The sequence below is a fragment of the Ictidomys tridecemlineatus genome, chromosome 7 (genome assembly GCF_052094955.1).
Source record: "Ictidomys tridecemlineatus isolate mIctTri1 chromosome 7, mIctTri1.hap1, whole genome shotgun sequence".
NCBI classification, from domain to species: domain Eukaryota; kingdom Metazoa; phylum Chordata; class Mammalia; order Rodentia; family Sciuridae; genus Ictidomys; species Ictidomys tridecemlineatus.
Window position 1 is genome coordinate 193,807,587 of NC_135483.1, and position 26,926 is coordinate 193,834,512.

At 60.0% G+C, this 26,926-nt stretch overlaps 1 protein-coding gene across 5 annotated transcripts in view; it reads left to right on the forward strand.

Annotated features, from left to right (window-relative positions):
* Window positions 1-26,926, forward strand: part of Sh3bp4 (SH3 domain binding protein 4) — a 95,431-nt gene that overhangs the window by 30,890 nt on the left and 37,615 nt on the right. For 3 of the 5 annotated variants that reach the window (XM_078018268.1, XM_078018269.1, XM_078018270.1), the window contains exons 2-4: window positions 19,402-19,644; window positions 22,506-24,865; window positions 25,490-25,600. In XM_078018268.1, coding sequence (XP_077874394.1) covers window positions 19,527-19,644; window positions 22,506-24,865; window positions 25,490-25,600 — 2,589 coding nt within the window. In that variant the 5' untranslated portion in view covers window positions 19,402-19,526. The remainder of the gene's footprint in view (window positions 1-19,401; window positions 19,645-22,505; window positions 24,866-25,489; window positions 25,601-26,926) is intronic. The other 2 variants (XM_078018272.1, XM_078018271.1) reach the window with 1 other exon arrangement.

Sequence of the window (26,926 nt, forward strand, 5' to 3'; positions counted from 1 at the left end):
GCCCCCAGGGAATCGAGGAGGTGGCACGCAATCGTCCTCATCTGTGCTTATGCCCGGGCTTCCTGTCCGCTTTCCACGATCCCCACTGTCCTTCAGAGGTTGCCCCTTCCCCATCACTTTGAGCAAGTTCTTTATCCTCTCCGGGCCTCATCCATTTATCGGGGGTCCCAAGCAGCCATGCTTGCCTTCCCTGTGAGCGTGGTGTTGACAGACTGAGGCTGTGGGTGGTCCAGGCCCTGACGGTCCATCCGGCTGCCCTTTTGGTCCCCACTGTCACCAGGGTCAGAGATAACATGATTCATTGGCCAGGTACCTCGGGGCCTCTCTTTCCAAGAGGCCTGGGGAAGGGCTGGTTGCAGGAAGGGGCAACACTGGGTCTTGGGGTCGTGTCCGGGGGGTTTGGCTGAGCCATTGGCACGTCCCCCAGGGTAGAGGCTGGTTCCAGAGCCCCACAGGTGGTGTGCCAGAAAGGAGTCCAGAGGCCACCAGGCCAAGCTCTGCACTGGGCAGAGGAGGAAGCCAAGACTCAAGGCCAGTGGCCCAGCTGAGGTCTCACTGTGCCTTCTGGTACTGCCCACCAGGCCAGAGTCACTGCTGCTGTCACCCAGCTTGGGGTTGTCTGGTTCTGCCCTTGGGTTTATGCCCAGCCCCCTGACTACCTGTGGGCAGAGGTTACCTCGCTTTTGTCCCTCTTGGCTCCCTCTCAGAATCCTCAGGCAGCCCTGGACCTTGCTCTTAGTAAACACAGCTTGGCTCTTTCCCTTTTCCTGTGTCCTGGCCCCCAGTCCCCTCAACACTGCTGTGTGTGTGTGTGTGTGTGTGTGTGTGTGTGTGTGTGTGTGTGTGTGTGTGAGCCTCTCCTGGGCTTCAGCCTTTAATGAAGAATACAAAGCACTAGCAGAGGCTCCGGGTTGGCGGAGGCCTTGCTGGTCAGTGGGCCAGGCTTTGGCCATTTTTATCAGTAACACACAGCCACGTGGGCATCTTGAGCTCTTGATCCCCAGCACAGTCCTTCAAGAGGGTCCGTGAAGCCCTCGAAGTTAAGCACCCACCTTTACAGGTGCTGCATTTTCTACACAGCTGGCCAGGACCCTGTCAGATCCTTCTAGGGTTTGTACCCTGCAAGTTAATAGCCGCTGCCTGGGAAGAGGCCCAAGACAAGCCCGTCCAACTTGAGATAAGATAAGCTGGGGCGGCCTCTGGGAGGAGCAGTGTCTCCCCCAGCTTCAGTGCTCCCGAGAGGCAGACCCCCACCATGTGACTCCTTCTCTGGCCTTTGTATTTGTCTGATTACAGAATGGGGACAGACTGACTTATTACCTGTGGAGACTCCTTGGACTCGGGCTTACTCTGAACAACACCTGGAAGGTGAAGGGGCTTTGCAGATCCTTAATACGAACCAGGGCAGGTCCAGGTTGCTACAAGGTGGTCAGTGGTCGGGTGGCTGCAGAGAGGTGCCCTCCTGAGTTATTTGGGATCCTGGGTGCTCTGGCAGATTTGAAAAGGAATTATGTACAAACTCCCAAAATAGGAGGGTTTTGCATGATGTGATTTGGGGCCGTTGCCAGATGTGGTGACATCTAAGCTTGAGGGAGCACTTGGTCCGTCCAGTGTGTGAAGAACCCTTCTGCAGGCGAATTTTCTATTTAAATTTGCACAGTGATTGGCAGCTTCAAAGCTCTCCTGGATTATCTGCTTGATCTTCTCAAGGGCAGGCGGGTGGAGCTGAGTTTTCATTAGAGGCCTTGTTTTATAGGTAAGTGTGCCTCTGAGGGGCTGAACAGCCAGGCATCCAAGGTGGCCTGCTGGCAGGGAACCGCCCAGGTGGAGTCCTCCGAAGTCGGCACCAAGGTCCCCAGGCTAACCCTGGGCTCGCCCAGTGGAAGGCCAGGAGAGGTTCTGGCACTGGCCAGCGAGGAAGGAGTTGCCTGATAGCAGCAGAACCAGGAGGGCCTCTGGAGCCTTCCATGGAAGGACTCCAGATTCCCAGCTGGCTTTGATCTCTGGGGTTCAAAAGACTCTGTGTAACTTGAGCCCGGCCTAGATATTTGCCCACAGGGCGTCTGCACGCAAGGTGCTGTCAAACAGTTTGGGCAGTGAGTGGGCCTGGGCTCCCACTGAAGGGCCATTACCCTGCCTTCCGACTTCCTGAAGTTGGTCAAGGACACCCTGGAGGCCAGGGACTAGTTTTGTTTTTTTTTTAACTCAACAGCATTCTCTGAGCAGATTGTTGGGCAACATGGCAGAAAGGTCTCTAGCAGGATGAGCAGAAGTCCCTTTCTTGGGCGTCTTCTCCCCTCTTTTCCCTGTGTGGTTCTTGGGGTGAAGCCTGGACTCTGGAGCTACACGGGGTGGGTCTGGGTTCAAATCTTGGTGACTGACCGTTGCCAGGCCTTGCTCTGCCTTAGTTTGCTCATCTGTAAAATCGGAACGAGAAATGTTATTGTTGGGGTGTCCACTTGGGGTCCAGGTTCTTTGTGTCCCAAACAAAGAACGGAGCTGAAGTCACAGGTGCATTGAAGGGGAGTTTGGAAGCCGCGCTCTGTAAGGTAGGCGAAGAGGTCCCTTCCCACACGGACCAGGTTGAAGACCTAACCCATTTACTCCCCTTGGTTCCTTATGATCCCTGATTGGAGTCCCGCCCAGCTCTCCCCCATTGGTCATTTTAAAATGCAGAACCTGCAGTCGGGGTCATCATGGGCAAAGTCCTCAGTGGCAGGGTTGTCATGGTAATGGGACTTGGCGTAACTGGGGACGTGAGGACCTCTCTCCCTGTCTCCCGTCCTCCAGCAGCATTTTCCTTGTACCCTGTGGTCACCATCTTGGCGTCCCTGAGCTCCTACCTGACAAAACATCTGTGTGACTGCCGCCTCCGCGGTAGGTTCCTGAGGACCCCTGGGGCACTGAACCACAGTGACGGTGACAAGCTGCAGGCTCCAGGTGCCACCTGTCTGCACTGAGGTACCTCTCGGGCCAGGGCACCAGTCTGGTTAGTGGGTTGAGCTGGTTTGGTGTCTTGAGAAGGGCCCATAAAGGCCCAGCCGCTGCCCCCTGGGGTGCTGCTGCCGTGGGGCTCTGGGCTCGGTCAGCATCTCTGACCCATGACAGCTCCCTGGTGCTGACGTGGGTGAAGTTGGCTGCACTCTGGCTGTGGCTTGTCCCTTTGCAGGACCAGCCGGCTCCTACCCGTACAGGTTTTCTGTCGTTAGGTGGTGTGCTGGCTCTAATGAGCACCTTTTTAAACACAGACGTCTTTCTGACGGCCCTCCCCGTGCATACGTGATGTCTTAGCCCCAGCTGCTCCTGAAGGGCACGTTCTGCAGTTCGGCAAGTCACAGCGTGTCGCAGCCTGGGTGGCACTGTGCCTCTGGACCCCATAGATGCCGCTTCTTTTACTCTTTCTTTTCGTGATGCTGGGGACGGCGCAGGCCTTGCCCGTGCTGAGCAAGCTTCTGAGCCGCCTCCCCACCCTGGAAGTGACTGTTTCTTTACAGAGTTTGTTATTTTTTAAAATTTTGTTGAGGTGAAGTTGCCATGGTAATGAGCCATTTCAAAGTGTCCCCACTCAGTGGTATTTAGGATATCCACGGTGTGTACTGCCACTCCTGTCTATCTCACCCACCTGCGGGGTCCCCAGGCAGTCACTCCCTCCCCCACCCTCCTCCTGGCAGGGCTGATCTCCTTCCCACCTTCCTGCCGCTGGGTTTGCCCGCTGCATGTTCCTGATGCCATGGTCCCCAGGTAGGGTGGCTTGCCCTGTGGCATCCATACTTCCTGGTGGGTTTATCAGGACGCGGCACCATCATGAGATGTGGACCATCTGCACTTCGGGTGGTTTGACTTCTGCTGCTCCTGGCTCACAGTGGATGTGGCAGGACCTCGAGGGACACCTGCAAGTCCCAGGGCCCAGTCTGGCCTGTCATCAGTACCTCCTGGTTCTTGGCATGACATTCCCCTTTCACTGTGTGGCTCACGTCAGGACTGCATCCCTTCTCATGGGCCCGGGCTCTGCCTCTGCCAGGTGGCCTGCCTCCTGGTGACCTGCTACCTGCTGCTGTCCCTTGGCTAACCTCAGTAGCGTCTCTGGGATTGATAGTGTGTGGGCGTTCTGATCTCATCCTAAGAGCTGCCCGGTTTCCAAGTTCCCTGAAAGAGCCCCAGTTGGTCCCAAGTATCTCAGCCCTCCCAAGAGCCAGGGCTCGTCACCCTGCATGCCACACAGGGCCCTGTGCTTGGTGTGCCCCCTGCAGACTCACTGGGTGTTAACGTGAGAGGCCAGACTGAGGCGGCTGCCTACCCCTGGACCACCTGCACCAGGACGGCCGGGCGGGGCGGCTTCTGTGGAAAGCAGCCTCAGGGGGCTCCTGGCTGCTGAGGGAGGGAGGAGGGAGCCGGCAACAGGCTGAAGCAGGGCCTGAGGCCGACGCCCTTCCCTGGACTGAGGGTCCCTGTTGGGTTCCAGATGCTGCCCACCCTTCTCTCTCCGCTGCCGTCACTTCTCCCAGGTGTCCTGCACCTACCCCTTGTGAGTTGTCCCCTTCCCTTTGGGATCCTGAGGGACACATTGTCTTCGCCCCTGGAGTGGACACCCACCGTGGTGCCCAGGAACCCCTGCCAGCTCTTGGAGCCACCAGCCTGACACGGGCACGGCCCTGGTGGCCTCAGTGCTGCCTCTGCCTTGCTGGGATTCAGGCTTCTGAGGTTGACTTACATCTTACCGAGTGCGATGAGGCCAGGGGATGGCGGGGCTGGGGACAAGTGCAGTGAGGCCGGGAGACGGGAGAATTGGCTTCGCAGAGGGCGAGTCATCAAAGACTGGCCTGTGCGGGTCCCTCACGTCCAGGCGGGGGCTGCTTCTAGCTCCCCTGGTTGGAACCCTACTGTCCTGTCGCTGTCTGTTCCTAGTGTGACGGCGCCTGGGTGGCGGCAGGACCCCTGGGAGGGCCAGGACAGGCATGTCCCCTGCAGCTGTTGTCCCAGCCCTCTGGCTGCACCACTAATCCTGGGCTGCAGCCACCTGTCCTGGCCCCGGAGCGGGTGAGTCAGGGTGCAGGACACCCGAGAGCGGAGCCACCGAGCACGCAGCACTGGTGCCGGCTGCCAGCCTCCTGTCCATGGGGCCAGACAGAGAGGCGCAGCCTTGGAGAGGGGAGCAGGCTGCTGTCCCTGTCCTTTGTGCACGGCCTAGCCACTTGTCACTTTCCCTCTGCCGGGGGGGGGGGGGGGGGATGGCTGTGTCCAGAAAGTCTCAGAGGGCTGCTTGCTGCGGGGAGCCATTCTGGGGTGGTGAGGCTGGGAACAGGCCCCCAGGAGGATGCCTGCCAGGTCACAGGCCGGGCACAAGCGGAGGAGCTTCCCGAGGGAGGTGGGAGGACACGCCCTGGTGCTGGGAGCACACACCTGCAAGAGGTGCCCTCAAATCCATCTGCAGGAAGGGGAGAGGACACCTGCAGCAGCAGGAGGCTGTGAGGCCCCGGGAGGCTCTCCCGGGACGGACCCTCCGGGCGGGCACTCTGTGGCCCTCCTCTCAGCCTCCGTGAGTCCCGAGCTGGCTCTCTTCCAGGGCAGGTGGGGAGGGAGGACAGCCTCTGGCCACTGCAGGATGTTTACACCCTGGAAGGAAGGCGGCTCCCTGCCCAGCCGGCCTGGCCCCCTGGCGCTGCACAGGCTGTCGGCTGCAGGCACTGGACTCTGCCAAGAGGCCTGAGAGAATGTTCCAGAAAGAACCAGAAGTGTGGCGTGAACCAAGAGGAGCTATAGCTGGGGCTGGAGGAGAGCGCTTTCCTCCCAGGTTCCTTTCTTACCTGCAAAAAGAATAATGTTCCTTAGGAGCCCGAGTGGGGACCACAGGGCTTCTCCAGGCTGCCGCCGGCTGGCTCCCGTCACAGGGGCCCTTTCTGTGAGAACCGTGAGGAAAACCAGCCTGAGGTAGCACCCAGCACAGGCCCCCGAGCCCTTCTCCCTGTGGGAAACCCAGATGGTGTCCATCTGTCCATCTCTGCTGCGTCGAGACGTGTCACAGAGGCCCCGCTGAAGGCCTGTGGTTCACACCGGGTTTGCTGGATCCTGAGATGAGGACATGGGCCTGTGGCCTGACTGACCACAGCTCCGGGCCCGCAGCCCCGAGCCCGAGGGCAGGTGGAAGGATTTGACGAGGCTCCTCCACAGCTGAGAGCTTTGTCTTTGCCTTGGGTGAGCACTCCTCATCTCAGGAGGTAGCTTTGGGGGACACCGTCCAGGCTGCCCCGTGTTCTGGTCTCTGCTCAGCCTGTGCCTTCAGCGGGTCTGTAGGCTGTTCGGAGCAGCCTGGCCCTGCTTTCCTCTGTTCTGGTGAATGCTGGGTACCACGGGTTGACACTCGGGGCCCACCTCTGGCAGCCTGAGCTTCAGGACTGAGCCTGCCCCGGGCAGAAGTGAGGCCGTGGAGGCCAGCAGCCTGCATTCCCGTGTGGCCTACAGCCCTCTGTGGCAGCCACTCATGTGGAGTGGTGGCACCATGTGGCAGGCTGCAGGTGGGAGTTGGGAGGGCCAACTCAGTCCTTGCCGACCCAGAACTTGTGATGTGGCGGAGAGACAGGCCAGTAAGTCAGCAGTTACGTGGACGTGATCAGACCCTGTTACCAGGGGAGCACAGGACATCAGAGCTGTGGCCCAGACTCAGTCACCTCAGCGGAGCAGCTGGTGGGTTTCAAACGTCTGGGAGCCTGAAACTTCCTTCTGCAGCGTGGGTGTCACAGGGTGCTGGCCACTGCTCAGAGCACCCTGTGGACAGCTGACTGGGCAGAGACAGGAGGGGCCCGGACCTGAGTAGACAGGTCCCAGGGTGCACTCAGCACAGGTCAGGGGTTGACGACCAGAGGGACCCCAAGTCTTCCCAGACAGCCTGAGTGTGCTGACGAGGCTCTGTGTGCGCTGGTGACAGCGGAGATGGTTGGGAACTTGTTCCCTGAGATTCTTGAGCGGGGCCAGAGGAGGCACCTGGGCCCCCACGGTCTCCCTCCTTGTCCTCTTGTTCCCACGTGTCGGCCTCAGGAAGGCCTGAGCTGAGCGTCCCAGGGCCCCCTTTCCTGCTGTGTTGTGAGGAGGGCTCTTCCTCGGCCTGCGCCCAGGGAGCCCCCAGACCCCTCCTGAGCCCAGGCACATCCCTGCTGACCGCACCTGCTGGCCACATGGTGTGTCCCTGACTCTTTGCACCTCCTGTTCCTGCCCTGCTTCCCTGGGCACCTCTGTACGCCCATCTGACAACTTTGTGCCTTGCCATCTGCCCAGCCTAGGCCCCACTACATCTGCGGACGAGGAGGACAGGAGGCCATTTTAACCTCACCGAGGCTCAGGGGAGCGGCTGGGCCTGTGCCGGGCCCTGGGGCTGGGGGCAGAAGCACGTGGCAGGCCTCCGTCTGGCTTATCTCGGGCTGCAGGGCTCGGCCTGCTGGGGACGGATCTGCTCACGAGAGGTGTCCAGGCAGCTCTCCCCTTCCTTGGCCTCTGTGCAGAATGCCGCCCCTGATTCAGTAAAGGTGAGATTCGGTTCGTGCCAGCCCCGCGGTTAGACCCTGACCGCCGTCGACAGGGCGTGCCTGCCACTGTGGGCAGAGGTGGGGTCTCTGCCCACTGTCCCGTGGCTCTGCCTCGGCCTGCGCCTCCTCCGCTGTGCAGGTTGCAGTGCAGGGACGGGCGGGGCAGCGTGTTCGCTGCTAGTGAGGGTCTCGGTTGGCCCGTGTGCTGCTGTGCTGGCCGCCCACCCGAACAGCCCCGGTCATCCTGGAAGAAGAGCTTCCCGCTGTGCCGTGGTGCCCGAGGGGCTCCGTGGTCTTGGTCTGCCCTGTGCCTGCCTGCGGGTGTCTCGTGGTGTGAGTGACCCGGGTGCCATCGTCCTGGAGTCCCTTGTTGTCAGCTACCATTGGGACACAGCTCTGCGTGGCTCTTGAGGCAGCTTAGCAAGCGTTAACTCGCGCCCTCTGGGCCCGAAGTGTGGTCAGCTGCCAGGACTCATCCCTCAGGAATGTGCGGGAGCGGGACTGGGCGACGGCCGTGGTTTGGGGTCTGAGGAGAGTGTGTCTAGAAAGGATGGGGAGGGTGAAGTTCGTCCTGTGTCTGAGTCTGACTTTGTGCACATCTTGGAGTCTCAGTCCTATTAGAGGTGACGAGGAGGGACAGGGAGAGGCATGCTGGGAGCGGGGTCACCCAGTCAGGAAGGGGGCTGTGTCCAAACCCAGCATTTGGCAGTGCGAGCTGGCCTCCCCTGCGGCCACTTAGTGGTAAGAGCTGAGAGGTCCCTGGGTGATGTCGGGCTGGGAGCCCATGAGCAGAGCAGGGTGGCCGCACATTGCCAGGCCAGCACCCCGTCCCATGTACAGCCCCTTGCTGACCAAACCCTGGGCAGCTCGCAGCCGCCCTGCAGATTGGGTGTCTCAACTAGCAGGGCCGCTCCGTCTCACTGCCCAAGGCCTGAAGTTCCAATCCATGTTGACCGAGCTGGCCTCTGGAGGTGGAGGCTGGAGGCTGGAGGCAGGAGCCTGGTGCTGGCACCCGTGGCAGGCATTCAGCCACCTTTTCTCTGTGGCTTCACACCATCCTCTGTGCATGTTACGCCCACATTTTTCTCCTCCTACATGAGAATGGTGGTGGCACTGGACTAGTGCCCCTAGTGATCTCACCTTAACATGGTCATCAACAGAGACCCTATTTCCAAGTGAGATTGTGTTTAAGCCTTGGGAATCCATGTCTTCCAGGGGACACAGCTCCTGCAGAGGGCATGGGGACAGCGGGACACTCTGGCTCCTCACTGCTGGTCTCCCTGCCTGGTGGCAGTTAGGCTGGCCAAGTGCTGTCACAGCATGGCCTGCTTGTTGTCCTTACCCTGAGACCCTGGTTGGGGTTGAGGTGCAGTGGCTGTCCTGAAACCTTCCCGGCACCCAGCCCGCCATGCTGGAGCTACAAAAGGAGGTGGCACTTAGGACTCGTGACCGAGAAACACGCTCACCTGTTGAAACCCAAAGAATGCACTGAGGCACGGACAGGGTGGAGCAGAAGCGAGCTCTACTGACCATCTCCAAGATGGGTGCTGGGTGGCCGGGGCACCTGGGCATTTTATCCCCTAGTGCGCGAGGTCCCTCCCTGGGTCCTCTTTGCTGAGTACTGTGGGGTGCACAGTCCTCTTGTCCCTCGCCCAGGTTTTACTGTCTCCTGTTGGGCCATTTAAAGAACTACACCTCCAGCTGTCGCCCCCTCTTTGTTCTCTTGTGGTGGAGAGGTCTTTGAGGGCTAAGTGGTGGCAGGTGCTCAGGTTATGGCTGCTGGTCATGGCCAGGTGGCCCTTTCCTCTCCCCTCCTGCCTGTCAAGGGGCTGTGAATTTCCAGTGTTAACTGCCTGTAGTTGTCCATCCTGCTCTCCCCTCCCACGTTGACATTTAAGGCTACATTCTGTATTCTGAAAATGCACCACTGGGCTTTCTCACAGTGGCCCTATAGAAATTCGACAGCCCCGTTTCTAAGCCCCTGGGAGCCTAGCCTGGATGAATCCTTTGCGTTGCAGACCTTGCCGGTGCCGCAGGAGAGCAGGAGGGCTGCACAAAGCACAGTTGTCACCACCTGCACAGACCTGGAGCACCTGTGGAGGGAAAGGACGGGGCCCAGGCGTGCGCCAGTCCTGCTCACTAGCACAGTGCCCTGTCTGTGGACAGCTCGCTGGTCTGTCCCTCCATCTGGTAGATGGGAACCATGAGGCACATAGGCCAGGCTTCCCCGGGTGGCAATGGCTGAGAGCTGCCGACCTTGGCCTGGCTGCAGAGAGCATGGGCCAGTGCTCGCTGCTGCCCTGGGGGTCTCCTCAGGGCTAGTGGGAGTGCAAGGATGGTTTGAGCCCAGTCTCAGCCCAAAGAACTTACTGTGAGCCTGTGGAAGCCACCAGGCCACTCTGGCAGGCGAGGGGTGAGTGACAGAGGAGCTGATGGCAGCTTCTTGGGGTGTTCTGGTAGGACCCAAGGGGACGGTTGGGTTGGGGGCTGAAACACAAATGTGTGTCTCAGCGGAGGCCAGTGGTTTGAAGGGTGGAGTGAAGCTCTGGCCACACCAGAACTCGGGGGTAGCCTTTCTGTAGCGCGTTGCCCATCAAGGTAGCTCTCCAGGATGGTGCCACCACATAGAGACGCACCCCAGGGTGCCGTGCTCTGGAATCCTGTGTCCAAGTGACACAGAGCTGCAGGATGGGTGCAGAGGGTGCAGGATGGGGACACACGGTTGCCTGGGATAAAGCTCCTACTCTGTGGGTAGTTCACACGCGGCCACTCCCCGTCATCAGGGCAGGGGGTGGGCGGGGCTGGCCAGAGGGGCTACGACTGCTTTGCTGTGGCACACAGGACAGCTGCCACAGCCAAGAAGTGTCGTGGCCCCAGGTTTCCCTCCGGTTGCTGGCATATCAGTCCTGGCTGCAGTAGTGCCAGGGCTGGGGGCCTGGACCTGAGGGCAGGAGGAAGAGGAGGGAATGTCCTCTGGGCCCAGAGCAGCATGCCATGGCAGACATGGCCGCTGGATAGAGGCCTGTTTCAAAGAACAGGAAATTAAATTTTCAAGTTGGAAATGTTATGTGATATTTTTAATTGATAACTGACCAGACTACGGGAGAGAAACCAAAGATGCGATCCATGGTCCTTGGAGGGAGAAGCCACAGGTCCAGGAAGGTGGAGGGAGTCAGAGATGGTGAAGGGCGGCCATGCAGAGACCCACGGAAGGGCAGGCCGAGGGCCAAGAGGCAGAGGGCAGAGGCCGTCCATGTGGGTGCTGATGCTCCACAGGAGTTTCTTTAAGGCAGGATTTAGGTGCTGCATTGAAGATGCCTAGATGTAGAAGTCATCCACTTCTCTCTTGCAGCAGTGATCCCCTAAAAATAAAATATGAAAAAGGTGGCACCCAGTGGCAACAGCAGCAAAACCCACATCTAGTTCAAATGCTCTGAAGATGTTTTCTTTTATTTTTGCCCTGAGCCTCCCAGCCAGGAGCTGGGGGAGCCAAGTGCTGAGTCCATCAGTCACGCACGCTCTTAGCCCTGACATCAGGGCCCACCACTTAAGCTTATAAATAAAGTTTTATTGGAACATGGCCGCAGACATTTGCCTCTTTTTGGACCACAACAGCAGAACTGAGTCTTTGCAATAGAGGTTGTTTGAGCCCCACCGTTTGACTTACTCCATGTCCCTTCACAGAAAATAAAATAAAATGGAGACCACCATATTTCTTGAAGAAAAGATGAAATAGCATAAAGATGTTAGTTTTTACCAGTGGAATTTAAAAAAAAAAAAAAAAACACTTGCCAAATGCTTCCTGGAAGGTCGTGGTCATTCACCCTCAAGTGACCACGGGTTACTTTTTTGTGGTGGTGGGGAAACATTTAATGACATTATCCTAAAATTCATTTGGAAGAACAAAACAGGCAAAAACAACTGACAGGGCTTTGCAGGAGAATGGCCCACGGGAACTAGTTCTTCCACGTTGGGTGGCTGTCGTGGTCCCACCAGAGTGGATACTGCTGTGAACGTCGGCAGACAGTGACCCAGGGCAGCCCAGCATGGCCCTGTGTCTCTATGCACCCCCGTGCATGGAGGTGTCATCACATTGGTCAGAAGGGACGTGTGACCAGGGACTCTGTGCAGGAGTGATTGCTTTGGTCTCCACTCATTAATTTTGTGAAGTTCCTGGCTGAAAAGAGAATAAATTCCTTGTCTACTGATGTCGGCACACAGACCCATCTTTAGGCAAAGGGAAATAAACAGCCGTGAGGGTCCGAGGTGCTTCACTGAGGGAGCCCCTCACCTGCTGGGGTGGGGGCATCGTGGGCACTTTGTGAGATCAGCAGACAGAGGAGTGTGGGCAGGGAGCGGGGGAGGTTGTGGTAGCTGAGGAGAGGAAGTTTAAAACAACAGAGCAGAGGACACACAGTGGCAGTGGACGGGCAGGAAATTAGTGGCACACAGCCACCCATTGCTCCAGGGGACAAGTTCTGAGAAGTATGTCCTTGGATGACCTTGGCGTCCCTTGGGCAGCCCAGCAAGTGCTCACACACCCCAGGGTGGCAGCCTCACCAGCCATAGGCTGTCACGGGCCACCGTTGGTGTGTGTGTGTGTCTGTGGAGGGACAGCACATGGCACAGGACCGCGTGAACCATTCCTGACCCACGGCCACAGGAAGGTGAGTCCCCCTTTGCTGTTCTGCGAACCCTCGGGAGATTGGCGAGGTTTTCTGGAACCGCTGTCGAGGGTGGTGACCACGACCTTCCCGGGCAGCATTTGGCACGGCTTCACACTCCACAGAAGAGTGTCCACAGAAGTGGCCCAGAGTGCCGTGTGCATTGAGGCATGACGAAGGCCACTGCTGGCGTTGTGGCCGCGAGCCTCGTGGAGCTGCCGGGGAAGCAGGCGGCAGAGCTGGCGACGCGGGCCAGCTGGCTTGGTCGGCCTGGCTGGCTTGGGAGACTTCCTCTGTTGACTTCGCTTTGTCCCTCCCAGATCTGCTGTCTCTCTGGTGGCCTGTGACCACTGGTGGTGGAATCATAATGCCCAGAGAAACAGGCGTGAGCAGAGGACAGGCGTACTCGTCCCAGGCCACAGAGCTGGACTGGGAGGCCAGTTTCCATCACGCACTCAGAGGGTGTTTGAAAGCGTTCAGGATCACTGCTCCAGCCGGCCTCTGCGACCTCTGTGCCTGCGCAGAGATGGCCTTGTGGGGTCACAGAGCCTGCCGGGGACAAGGCTTGCTGTGTGGGAACACGAATGGGTGCTTACGCCATAAGAAGCACTTTCTAATTATAAAAAGGAAGAAAACTTGAGGAGAAGGAGGTTAACCCCATCTGTCACTAGTGATGTCCGCGTCCAGCGCGGAGTTTGCTGTTTCCAGCAGACGGACACTTCTTAGAATAGGTTTCATGGTAGAATTTGGGGTTTTCTCCGCATGGCATGGTATGTCTTCTCCCATTCTATTGAGTATTCTAAGAGGAGTGGCATCTCGATGAGAGGTGGCCCCAGCTGGCACGCCAGTGCGCCTGGGGTGATAGGCTGCTTCCACTCGTACGTCACTGTGAACACTCTGTGTCCTCCGCTCCCTAGGGACAGTTGTCCTTGAGGGCAGTGGGGTGGGAGGAGAACAGGAACCTGCCGTCCTTCATCCCTGAGTGACTCCTGGCGAGGTGTGGCCTGCTGATGTTCACTGCTGTGGGGATCTTGGCTGGGATCCTGGTTAGGGCCCCTTCAGGAGTGAAATTCGTCCTTCATGGCAGGATCTGGTCCATTGCTTGCTGTGCTGGAGGCTGGATTCTCAGCCCACCAACCAAGGAATGAGGCCGTGGGACCCTAGGCCCTACACTGTCCCCTCTACCAGGCAGTGCCCCACAGACTGCCTGCGATTAAGGTGTCGGCATGTTGGGGTGCAGGTCTGTTCCCCTTCAGCTGTTTTCCTGGGTGGGCTCTGCCCAGGAAAGACCCTTGGAGATGCACCCCCCTTAGCCTTTATTTTTACGCGGTTCTGAGGACGGAACGCAGTCCCCCACTCGTGCAGGGCAAGCGCTCTGCCCCTGAGCCCCAGCCACGCCCAGGACGCCCCTTTCAGTGCAGCTCAGTTTCTGCACCTGGGTGGGGCGGGGCTGCTGTGCGCTTCCAGAGGGGAGCAGCTGTCAACACCATCAAGTCCTAGGACAGCTGTCCATCTGTCTGAGGTGGAGGTAGAAACAGTTGTCAAACACGCGTGAACTTGGAGCACGGTAGTAGGGAACTTGGCACATGGGCGACTGGGGCCGGAAACAAGTCCTCCTGTGCCCTGGTGCAGCCTTGAGCAGTGTGTCTCACAGCCAGGAGCCCCTGGACAGCGCCAGCCAGCCCAGGCCGTGAGCAGCCCCTCTCGCCACCTCTGTGATTCAGAGATGATTGTGCTTTCTCTTCCTGGTCTCTGGCTGGGGACTGGAGCTGGGGAGTTCTAGTCTGGGCCAGACCCTCCTGCTGGCCTGTGGGCCGTGGGCTGCATCACAGGGTGGGTCGGCCTTCACGTGACTGGACTGGGCAGACCGCGAGCCACCAATCGCAGCGAGTGGCCTCCGAATCTCACACTTGACGGCCCTCTCTGGGCCACACGTGGCTTAGTCCCTAGGCTCTGGTTTTCACTGAGCAGCAGGGCATTGGGGACAGTCTGGGTGTCAGTGCAGAGAGCCCTTCATGGGACACATGACGCCATCAGCAACCGCCAGCACTGGGAGCCCAGTGTGCTGGTGGTAGCAGCCCCGCAGCTAGGCACCGCGTGGGCAGAGGAGGCTGCACTGTGGAGGGATATCACCCTCCTCCCCTCCTCTCTGGGACCCCCACCACGACCCTGTGACCCCACCCCCACTTGGATTTCCTGGTGTCCCAGCCCCCCAGCCTCCTCAGCTTCCAAGGTGGGGAGAGCCAGTGGGGGCAGTGCCTGGTCAGGACTGGCCTCTGCCTCCCAAGAGCCTGCAGCAGGTCATCCTTGTTGCCCGCTCTGCAGGGACAGCGAGTCACCAGCCAGCCTCAGCTGTCCTTCCTGTCTGAGCCCACGGTTTTGTGGCTGTCTGTCTTAGATGTGGGCTCCTCAGAACAGCTGTGCTTAATTCCCCGGACCTAGTGGCGACCACAGAGCCCGGTTTCTAGAAGTTGGTGCCCAGTGACCTTGATGTGGCCTTGTACCAGGGCCCGGGTGGATGTGGCACCAGGGGCTGGAGAGCCTGGTTCTGCCTACGAGGCTCACTCTTTCACCCAGAGGGCAGGGTGTGGGTCGAACACTCACCAGATGGGCAGTGGTACCCAAGTCTGTCCCCAGAGGTACCCAAGTCTGTCCCCAGCCTTGCTCTTCTCAGAAGGAGGCGGCATCCAGCATCCTGGGGTGGGGCCCCTCTGCAGCAGGGGGCTCTCCACTTGGGTCGCTGCCCGGGTCGTAGACTTGGAGGCCCACCCATGGCTCTGCTGTCGTTCTGCGGGAGGTAGCTGGGGTGCTGACCTGGAGGAAGCCTGAAGAGTGGCATGGTACTCCCGTGTCACCAGCAGACGTGGGGACCGGTGGTCGCAGGGCACGAATGGAACCGGCTCCCAGGGCAGCCTTCCCATGCTCCCAGCACAGTGCCGCCCTCTGCGCACCCTCGCTCACGGCTGTGGGACACGGGACCCACCCTGGGCACACAGAGGCCCACGAGGCCTCTTCACTGCCTGCCCACGTCCTGTGCCTCTTCTGGGCCGGCATGGTCGACTGTGTCTCGGGCAGAGCGAGGGCAGAAGGGCCACCTGGGTTTCTCACTAGAGCCTGAGTGGTTCTGTCTTTGCACGCGGTGCCGCTGCTCAGGGGCCTCGTTCTTGGGGTCTGTCTTTTCTCTGAATGTGTTGACCTGGACACAAGGAAGAAGAACTCGCTAGTGTTAACTGGGACTGGGACTTTGATGGGGCTGTGCCCCTTCCTGCTCCTCCATCCCTCAGAGACCCACGGAGCGGCTGCCTGCTATCCTCGGGGCCTTGAGACCCACGATGGCCGCGCTGACCAAGAGTAGGCCGTGTGGCTGCAGGTTTCAGGAGAAGTAACCACCAGGCCTGTAGAGCCAGGCCATCCAGGGACGTGAACCCTGTTGGTGTTTTAGAATCGCAGCCTGGATTTCAAGAGCAGGAGGGTTCCTGGGTTCAGCCTGCGGCGTGGCAACCCACATCAGCCGTCGGGTGCCTGCAGATCACCTCAGGGTAGCCACCGAAGAGCCTCTGCACCGCTGCTCTCTGTGCTTAGACTCATTCCCTGGGTCTAAGCCCCAGCTGCACACAGGGCAGGAACCGAGGCGCACAGTCCTGGGTCTCGTAGGCTTGGGTTCCTGGGGAAATGGGCCAGAGACAGCACCCTAGAGGTGGTAAGCAAGGGAAAAGGTGGGGTGAGGGTGCTCTGGGGCCCGCACATTTCAGCAGGGCCCTGTGTGGTGAGCGATGGAGTTTGGAGAATGTCTGGGCAGGGCCTTCCCAGCTGCAGGAAGAGCCTGTGCAGAGGCCCTGGAGTGGACGGGCTTGGGGGCTGGGGCCTGCAGGGACAGCACAGAGCCAGGCGGAGCGGGGCAGAGACTGCAGGAGCAGCCACATGGGGCCTGGAGATCTCAGAAGTCCTGGTGGGGGTGGGGCCTGGTGGAGACCACTGATTGAGGGGAGCACAGAGCTGGGCGCAGGAAGGAGCGGGTGACTGATCGAGGCCAAAGCTGGTGTGCAGGTGCTCAGAGGGGACAGGCGGAGGTCATGCGGACGGTCCGGCAGCCAGGGTGTGTGTGTGACCAGGCGAGAACTCTGGCTTCTGGGCTGGTTGCAGGAGTTGCCAGTGACAGGTGGCAGGCTGGGGGAGGAGCTTTGGGACCAGCCCCAGGATCTGGTTTGTGCCCTGGAAACTCAAGCCACCCTTTTGGCTGTGGTTCAGCCTGTTGGAGCCCAGCCGGGTCCACCTGTGCCGCGAGGGGCCCAGACTGCCCTGGCGTCGGCTCGCGGCTCCTGGGGTTGTTCCGGTCACACGCCTGCTCACTCCTGGCACGAGTTCCGGAGGGCAGGTGCTAAGTGCCTCTTCATGTTGCCTTCCTGATGTTAGAAAGTGCTGTGTGCAGACATTTTCACACACACGTCTCCATACAGGGCAGACAGGTTAGCAAGCCTTCCCCGTGCTCCTACTGAAGCTGGGTGTGGCACTTAGTGGCCCGGAGCCTCTGCTCACAGCGCAGCATCGTGAGTCACGGGACTCGCAGAGCTGGGAGGAGGGGGAGAGGCCCTGGGTTTCCTGGAAGCCCATGGGAATTGGGCTGGTCCAGGGCCCATGTGGCCAACCTTGGCAATGGCAGGGCAGGGCGGAGCATGGGTGGGGTGTGTGGCGGAGGGAAGCCTCAGACGCACCGGAGGGCAGGCAGGAGCACGCAGGCCCCGCAGAGCCTGGCTTTGTAAAGATGTGGGCAGCCTCTGGAGGGTTTTGCACAGGGGAGTGGCATGACCTCAGAGGACAGCTTTGAGCAACCAGAGGCCGCAAGGGATGGTTGGCGGGAAGGAGAGGTGAGCTCCGAGCTGGGGAGAAGGTCAGCAGGCGGGCACCGAGGAGCCTGAGGAGCAGGAGAGGCTGGAGGACTCCACCACCAGGGAGGCCGGGGGCTGCTGGGTGGGCTTCTCCACCTGCACCTGGCTTGGGTTTGGGGATGTGCCCAGCTTCACCTTTGACCCCGCCCTGCTCCTACTGGTCAGGGAAGGTCTCTGAGGACACAAGGCCTCTTCCACACTGCGGCTGGCTGCCTCTTTCTTTGCTGTTTAGGAGTTGAGTGTCCCTGCCCTTGCTTGGAGGTAGTGTTAGGACCCTGTCCCAGGGCAGTCTGCTTCCAGCCCTGGAGAAAAAGCTGTCATTCCGGGGACACAGCCCTGAGGCCCGCAGGACACATGCCCACGGGTGGGAGGAGGGCTGTGTGTGAACGGGTGCGTTGAGGCCAGTGTCGGTGCTGTGAACGCAGCCTCAGCACCTGGCTCCTGTCCAGCCAAGGGCAGGAGAGGATGGCTTACAGGCCCCAGGCATCAGCCTCTGGGTGCCGCCGATCTCTTGGAGGACTGCAGGTCCCTGCCTACCTGCCAGCGCTGCTCTTCAGTCTCAGCACTGACTCGGGGCAACAGGTCCAGCCCCTGCCCGTGACAGAGTCCTGATTCCCCTCCAGGGAGCACAGTGGTGGTCTCTGTGCCTGCCCACCCCTGAGGCCTGGCCTTTGCCCCAGGCCACATTCGTGGTGGTGAGAGGGAATCCAAAATTCTGGTCCCTCCTCGGGTTGGTCCTGGGTGGCTCTGCTGACCTCCACGTGCGTCCCCAGTGCTTATGGGACAGTGCCTGCCCCTCGGCCCAGCAGGACCCGCTCTCCCTTGGCTCACCTGCCTGGACAAGGCTGGCCCACCCAGAGGTGCCCCACTCCTGGGTGACACCGTCCCCGTCCGGGACTTGGAGGGAAGGGGGTCATCCAGTAGCTCTCCTGGCGCCTTCCTCACCGTGGCCCTTTGAAAGAAGTCAGCGCGGTTCTAACTTAACGCCAAGTCGCCTTTCTAAGCAGCGCCAGTGGCTTCTCCACCGCAGGGAGGAGCCAGCCCAGCTCACCCGGCTCCATCCCTCCCTGCTGGCCCACCAGATGCCAGCTCGCCGCCGCACCTCCTGGGCAGCCTCTGGCCCCCATCAGGAGGCTGCCCCTGCTCCGGGACCTGTCCCTGTGCCAGCTCCAGGTTGGAGTCCTCTCGTACAGAGAGCACGGAGCTCCAGCCCGAGAGCTCGGGGGCTGCATGCAGTTCTCTGCACGGCCCTCTCCCTCCTAGAGAACTTTTGGTGCAGGAGTGCGTCCTTCCGGGGTCTTGCAATTACGGGGAAGCCTCACCGGGGCTGCTGAGGGCTGGTCTCTCGGCCACTGGGGCTGGCGGTGGTGACAGAGGTGACGATCACGGAGACGCTGCTCCCTGTCCCTGCACCTGGCTCACGTGGATCACCCTGTTCGCTCTTCACACAGACCTGCTCTGTCGGTGCTGTGGTGCCCCAGGTCACAGATGGGGCGGAAGCTCAGCAGGGTTCGCGCTGAGCACACAGCGTGCCAGAGCCATAGGCTGCCGGGCAAGCCGCTCTTCTCCTGCAGAGGTGCGCTGGGGCCTGCGTGTCCCCGAGGCACACCCGCGCTGTTCGGGTGCTCCTGAGTGGCCACCTTGGCAGAGGGAACCTGGAGCCACGTGGGGTGAAAGTTGCCCTCTGTCAGCTGCCGGTGTCACAAGCCACCAGCCACCTTCTTTGTGTCCAGACCCTCTCCCGGTGCTTCCTTTCTGTGTCCCTGTCTCACGAGGGCAGACACCTCCCACAGAGCCCCTTCCCTGCCTGGTAGCAGCACAGCCCCTGGTTTCACGTGCACGTGCCACGCTGCAGATCCCCGTGGCCACTGTGCTTCCCACGTTCATTTGGGGCCCGGGGCTGGGGATGTGGCAAGGAGCACCCCTCCCACTGTGCTGCCCGCTCACTGCTGCCCAGGTGCCAGGTCACCCACACTGCTCCTCCCAGGGGACCAGCTGCCCTCAGGACAGACGAGGCCATCTGTGCTTTCCAGAGCCCTGGATCTGGCAGCGTGGCCTGCACGGTCCTGTGTCGTCCTTTGACTGCTGAATGGGCGGACCAGGTGGTGGGGCACATCTCACAAGCGCCATTGTGCCCTGGGAGGAGTGGCCGCATGCCCAGCGGGCTGAGGAGATGGCACAAAGTGGGCACAGTGCAGGCTGCTGTGCTCTCGGGCCAGGAGAAGAGAAACGGCCTCTCATGGAGGGGCCTGGAGTGTTCCCTCCTCCCCTCAGAGGACCCTCGAAGCCATGCTGCTCTTGCTCAAGGGAACTTTCTTCCTCCTGTTCTTTCAGGAAGAAGCACGCTGCCAAGTTGCCGCTGCGCAGCTTGGTTGCTTGAGACAGAAGCACCGTGGCTGCTCCAGGAAGCAGAGGAAGAGACATGTGCCCTTAGTGGACCCCTGGCCCAGGGTTTCCAGATGGCGGCCCAGCGGATCCGAGCAGCCAACTCCAGTGGCCTCCCTCGGTGCAAGTCGGAGGGGACCCTGATCGACCTGAGTGAGGGGTTTTCAGAGACCAGCTTTAATGATGTCAAAGGTGAGCCCTGGTCAGCCACGGAGGGGAGGCCTGGGGCTGCCGGTGCCTCAGACCCAAGGGCCCCTCTACCCAACAGGCACCGGCTTCACGCTCAGCTGAACTGCAGCTCTGCATCCTGTTACAAATTCCTCCCTGCAACGGCGGCCCCTGGTCTGGGTGTTTGGTGTGGGGCGGCGGTTTTGATGGGACCCCTCCTTTGTCCACGTCTCTTCTCTTGGTGACAGTATTGGTGACAGTAAGTAGCCTGGTGGTTCTGACATCTAGGGAAAGGAGGGTGTTGTAAGTAGGTGAAATATTGGGAACCACCAGAAGAGAAGCAGGTGGCCTGGGGCAGGGAGGAGACCTGTCCTCGCAGGGTCTGTCCTTTATTTTAGTCCCACAGCCGGTCAGTGAAAGCAGACATAGACGGGGTGACCAGGTGGACAAGCCTGGGTGCTGGTTCAGCTTTACAGAGCCAGCCACATTGGATCGTGTGACCCGTGTCTAGGAGGTGGCCACAGGGTTCAGGCACCGGGCTCCCTGGCGGATGGCCTCATCGGGTTGGGTTGAGGAGGACCCCGATCTTGAGACACTTTGGAGACTTCCGGCTTCCTCGGCAACCACCCTGCCCTCCTAGGCCACGTCTAGGGTCGCGTGCTCCCTGGTGCCCTGGCAGCTGCAGCTGTGGCCGTATTGTCACAGGCTTTGGCCTTCGGAGCAGTTGACGCAGTTGATCACCCAGGTCCTCCCGGAGCACGGCTGGGCAGGAGGGACTTTCCCACAGTCCTCCAGATGCATGTGTGCCCCCACCCTGTGTCCGCAGCAGCCTGGCTGCTGGCCCGTTGATTGGCAGCTGCCCTCCACCGCCTCCCTAGCGCCTCCCTCGTCCTGTCCCTGGTTTACCCTTGCTGCCCGAGCATCACTTTGAATGAGACCAGCACCTGGAACCGCCAGGGGAGTGGGCAGCAGGGTTCATGTGGGTCACCGTAAACAACCAAGCCATTCGCCTCTCAGCCTGATCGCGGGCTTTGTTTTCTTACTTTATAGCCAAACAGGCAGGTTTAAAGCTGGAGAGCAGAGCCTAACTTGGGGCCTATGGGCCTTAAAGTAACCAGGGTACAGAGCCCGTGTTTTAACATAGTGATGATAATCCTGAGCATGAGCAGGGCCAGTTCGGTGGTGGAGAAGGCGCCGAGAATTAGGGCAGATAGGACCTCAGGACCTGCACCCACGCGAGACCCTCTGGAGTCTGACGGCCAGGGCCGGCCGGCAGCTGCCCATGCACCATCCAGGTGCAGACTTCCAGGGGAGTGCACCGTGCAGCCAGGATTCCTGCCGGGAAGTCTTCTCCCCTCATCGGTGCTTTGCTGACAGCCTGGGCAGAGGATAGAAGATGTATTACTGGGTGCACCAAACTTGTCACGCTCAGGGAAGTTTGGGTATTAAAATCAAGGTAACTGTGAATGTGGGCACGCTCCCCAGACTTCATTAAATGGGATTCGACAGGGATTTCTGGCACTGGATGGGGTGTGTCCCCGGGTGCCCCTTGGCAGTGACTGATGGAGGCCACATACAGAGAGTCCCACCACAGCCCACCTCCGTGGGGTCTCCACGGGAGGAGGGCCCTTCCCCTCGGCTACGCCTGATCCTTGGGCCAAGTGTGTTGTGCTTCTCTTCCGAGGAGAGTGCTTGGGATTTTAAGCCGTCTCATTCTTCAGTTGGCAAAACTAACAGGATAACTCGCATTGATAGGCGTTAGGCTGTGCACAACGCATGCGTAATTGCTTTGTTTTTTTTTTTGTTTTTTTTTTTAATACTGGAGATATTACTGTAGGGGAATTAATTACTCCAGAGGAACAATAATGAGGCTATAACTTTGGAGGGACTGTAACAGGATTTTAAAGGCTGGCGAGCTTTATGCAAGTCTCATTGGGTTTTCATTTTTATTTCCAGTGGATGTGTCGAGGAAATAGTATGGTCTGTGTTGCCGGAGACCTTGACCAGCCACAGGAACAGGAGAGAGGCCGGTGGTCACAGAAGTCCACTGACCTCAGCCTGACCCAACTCCCTGTTCCCTCAAAGCCATTCTTGGGGCTTAGAAAATGATACCTCAACAGGAAGCACAGACTGTCTGACCTCCTGCCCCCCATCTCTCGTCCTCTTCCTCTCTCAAGGAGCGGGGAGAAACTAGAATTCCTCTTCCCTGGGGGGGTCAGAGGAGCCAGAGCCCCCACCAGCTGGGAAGGTACCACCCTGACCTTGCTGGGTGGAAGAATTTAGGGTGCTCCCTCCAGAAGGGGAAAGGGGTACAGCCGAGGGGCCAGGAAGGGTCTGCGGACAGGCCGCTGGCTCTCTGGGCTCCCCAGCTCTGGTGCGCCTGCCTCTGCGTGGCTGCGGCGGTGTCTGCTCACCCACTGTGACTGCGGGTCTTTGGGTCTTAATCCCGCAGAACCGCGCTACCTCGGAGTTAGTGGTGCCTCTGTCCTGCTGGTCTGCTTGGGGAAGCTGTAAAGCCGCAGGCCCGCCCTCGACACCCCACGGCTCCCCACGCCTCGCCCCGTGCCTTCCCCTGTCCACACACCCACTGGGCCTCTGTCACACAGCGCTGTCCTCTGTCTTGGTCCCACAGAGAACACGGACAGCCGATGGCGTTCCACAGGACCCAGCACTGGCCCAGGCCACTGTACATTCTCCCGCCTTGTTGGCTTTCCCTAAAAGCCATTTGCGTTTCCCCCAAACTCGCCTGCACCCCCGTCCCCTGCTGTATAGAGTGGGTTCTGTGTGCTCCGGGCCGTGGTCTCCCCTGTAGGCCTTCCCCCTTCGCACATCGGCCTTTTTCTACGTGTTTTCTCCTGCCTCACGTCTCTCTCGTGTCTGTGCAGTGCCTTCTCCCAGTGCCTTGCTGGCCGACACCCCCACCCCTTTTGGAAACGCCAAGGAAGTGATCGCCATCAAGGACTACTGCCCCACCAACTTCACCACCTTGAAGTTCTCCAAGGGCGACCACCTCTACGTCCTGGACACGTCTGGCGGGGACTGGTGGTACGCACACAACACCACCGAGATGGGCTACATCCCCTCCTCCTACGTGCAGCCCTTGAACTACCGGAACTCCACCTTGAGCGACAGCGGCATGATAGACAATCTTCCAGACAGCCCGGACGAGGCAGCCACGGAGCTGGATCTGCTCGGGGGGTGGACAGACGACCAGAAGGGATGCGGCAAAGCGCACAGTAATAACCCTTTTTGGAGCGGGGTCCAAACAAACCCTTTCCTGAATGGGAACGTGCCGGTGATGCCCAGCTTGGACGAGCTGACTCCCAGAAGCACCGTGGACCTGCTGCTGTTTGATACCGGAACATCCTCCTTCACTGAATCCAGCTCTGCCACCACCAACAGCACCGGCAACATCTTCGACGAGCTCCCGGCCACCCATGGACTCCACGCCGAGCAGCCTGTCAAACGGGACAACCCCTTCTTTAGAAGCAAGCGATCCTACAGCCTGTCCGAGCTCTCCGTCCTGCAAGCCAAGTCAGAGGCGCCCACCACGTCGAGTTTTTTCACAGGTTTGAAATCCCCTGCTCCCGAGCAGTTTCAGAGCCGGGAGGACTTTAGGACTGCGTGGCTGAACCACCGGAAGCTGGCCCGGTCTTGCCATGACTTGGATCTGCTCGGCCAGAGCCCAGGCTGGGGCCAGACACAAGCCGTGGAGACGAACATTGTGTACAAGCTGGATAGTTCTGGGGGTGCCGTGCAGCTCCCAGACACCAACATCAGCATCCACGTGCCCGAGGGCCACGTCGCCCCTGGGGAGACGCAGCAGATCTCCATGAGAGCCCTGCTGGACCCCCCGCTGGAGCTCAACAGCGACAAGTCCAGCAGCATCAGCCCCGTGCTGGAGGTCAAGCTCAGCAACCTGGAGGTGAACACCTTCCTCATCTTAGAGATGAAGGTTTCTGCTGAGGTGAAAAACGACATTTTTAGCAAAAGCACAGTAGGTCTCCAGTGTCTGAGGAGCGACTTGAAGGAAGGGCCGTACCTGCCCATCCCACTCACCTACAGCCATGGGGACACCGTCCAGGTGCAGCTGGACAACCTGGAGCCCTGCATGTACCTGGCCATGGTGGCCCACGGCCCAAACATTCTCTACCCTTCCACCGTGTGGGACTTCATCCATAAGAAGGTCACCGTGGGTCTCTACGGTCCCAAACACATCCACCCCTCCTTCAAGACGGTAGTGACCATTTTCGGGCATGACTGCGCCCCCAAGATGCTCCTGGTGAGCGAGGTCACACGGCAGGCCCCCAGCCCTGCCCCCGTGGCTCTGCATCTGTGGGGAAAGCACCAGTTCCTCCTGTCCAGGCCCCAGGACCTCAAAGTCTGCATGTTTTCCAACATGACCAACTACGAGGTCAAGGCCAGCGAGCAGGCCCGAGTGGTGAGAGGCTTCCAGGTGAAGCTGGGCAAGGTGAGCCGCCTCGTCTTCCCCATCACCTGCCAGAGCCCCGGCGAGCTCTCGGACTTCACGCTGCGGGTGCAGGTGAAGGATGACCAGGAGGCCATCCTGACCCAGTTCTGCATCCAGACGCCACAGCCTCCACCCAAGAGTGCCATCAAGCCGTCCGGGCAGAGGCGGTTTCTCAAGAAGAACGAGGTGGGGAAGATCATCCTGTCCCCGTTTGCCGCCACCACCAAGTACCCGACGTTTCAGGACCGGCCCGTGTCCAGCCTCAAGTTCGGCAAGCTGCTCAAGACGGTGGTGAGGCAGAGCAAGAACCACTACCTGCTGGAGTACAAGAAGGGGGACACGGTGGCTCTGCTCAGCGAGGAGCGCATCCGGCTGAAGGGGCAGCTGTGGACCAAGGAGTGGTACATCGGCTACTACCAGGGCAAGGTAGGCCTGGTGCACGCCAAGAACGTGCTGGTGGTCGGGAGGGCCAGGCCCAGCCTGCTCTCGGGCCCCGAGCTGAGCACCTCGGTGCTGCTGGAGCAGATCCTCCGGCCCTGCAAGTTCCTCACCTACATCTACGCCTCGGTGCGGACCCTGCTCATGGAGAACATCAGCAGCTGGCGCTCCTTCGCGGACGCTCTGGGCTATGGGAGCCTGCCGCTCACCTTCTTCTGCCGGGCGGAGCTGGACAGCGAGCCCGAGCGTGTAGCCTGTGTCCTGGAGAAGCTGAAGGAGGATTGTAACAACCCCGAGAACAAAGACCGCAAGTCCTTCCAGAAGGAGCTCGTGATGGTGAGTGTGTGGCGGGAGTGGGCCCCTCTCCACCCCACGGCCACTCTGGGACGGCGTCCCGGGGGCAGATCTGTGGCTGGGCTGGGGGTAGGCTTGCAGGGTGCAGAGCTGCCCAGGAGGAGACCACCTGGGTCTGTGTCCCCACTGCCTTCGTGGCTCCTTGGTGGTCTTGGAATGGAGCCGGTGGGGTGGGGGCGCAGGGCCTGTGCTCTGCACCCCTGGGCCACTTGGGAACAGGTCCCTGTGGGGTGTGTGGCTCAGCAGTGGCCAGGACCCCTCTCCACCGCCCGGTTTGTCTGGGTGATTCTCACCCTGTCTCCTCCTGCTCCCCCTCCACTGCTCTCCCTCCTCCCTTTCCTGGGTGCCTTGGATTTGGGGTGGGCTCAGCCTTTGCTTGGCCAGCACAAATGGCAGGCCACGGGGAGAGTCCTGAGTTTTAAGTCTCAGGGATCACCTCCGATTGATCACCTGAAACCTCACCCCTCCATCCATCCCAAGTTCTAAGGAATGAACAGGGGACAGGTCACACTGTGGATATGCCTGACCACAGACCACCTGGAGGCGCTTCCAGAGCTGTTTGCAAGTCCTCCAGTGGCCCGGGCTTCCCAATTTCGCTCCCTACAGGACCCCACCCCTGACTCTGGTAGTCACCCTTGGCTCCCTGGTTGTCCCTGGGATGGACATTGTCCCCTGAGCTCTCTATGTGACAGAAGTGGATTCAGCTGCATCCTGCAGGTGGGGACCTGTCCCTCTGACCTTGCAGATCCTCTCCCAGGTTCTGCTGATCCAGCAGCCCTCCCGCCCCCTGTCCTGGTAGGAGCCGCTCCCGGTGCCAGCCTCGCTGCCACTCTCCCACTCTCTGCCTTCGCCCCACACCTGCCCTCTGCAGCGCATCTCCACACACGGCAGGTGCACCTGAACTGACCTACCTGAGCACCCAAGGGTCACGCCCCCCACATCGAGCTGCCCCCTCGGAGCCACGGGCCTCTGTCTGCAGAGAGCATGTGTGGCAGCCTGGTAGGCAGCGGCACGGGAGGAGACCCTGGACAGAGGCCCGCAGTACTGCAGGGTGCAGAGCATGGGGCCAACCTCGGAGGTTGCTGGGAGGGAGACGGGCAGTTAGAAGGGCAGCCTGGACAGCCAGGAGGTCCTGGGCAGTGGTGGCAGTGCTTCATTGGAAGGAAGCCGAGGCTGGTTAATGAGTGGAGGCAGCAAGGAACCTCTGTGGGACTTGGGTGGCACCCCCAGGGGTAGCGCAGTGGCTCTCTCCAGCTGCTGCCCCTCTGCCCTGCAGCACACCCCCGTCCACCTGTAAAGCTCCCACTGGGGCTTGCGGGCACCAGGCACAGCATGAAGTCCAAGAGCTCGCCGGGGCTCGCCGGGGCTCTGGCAGGTGATGGGGAAGAGGTGGCTCACCTTGCCCAGCTTCACTGGAACCCTCTCACCACTCGGGCCTGCCTGCTGGCCTTGACCTTGTAGAGGTCATGTTGGAAAACATGCAGACTTTGAGGTCCAGGTCTCTGTGGCTGCACCTGGCTCTGCTGTGCTCCCTGGGAGATCCCTGAGGCCGCGTTCCTGTTGATGGTGGAATTAGGTGCCTTCATGGAACATAAACGATATTGATTGTTCTTTGCTGAAGCTGAGAATGTGAGTGGGCAGAGGTGAGAGACGAGGCGGCACACAGTTCCCACTGAGGACAGTGACGGGGTGGCTTTTATGCTCAGTTCCAGTTACTTAAATGACCAAACTCGTTATATTCCATTGGTGACTTTGGAGAGGATTTCTGTCTCCTTGAGTTAGTCGGGAGGGTTGGGGGTTTTGTGTGGCTCTGAGCCCCCTCCACCCACCTCTGCCCAAGGACAGGAGGCCATCTTGACCTTGTCTTACTTTTGCTGAGGCAAGGTGAGTCTCTCCAATCGAGTGAAACTGACCTTGCAGTGCCCTCCCACCATTGCCTGGCACAGCCACCACCCTGGAGCCGGAAATGTTGGCCACGGTCCCAAAGCCACGGCTGGCTTCTCCGGGCACTGGCAGCGGGCGGCATTGCCCAGGCTTCTGTTC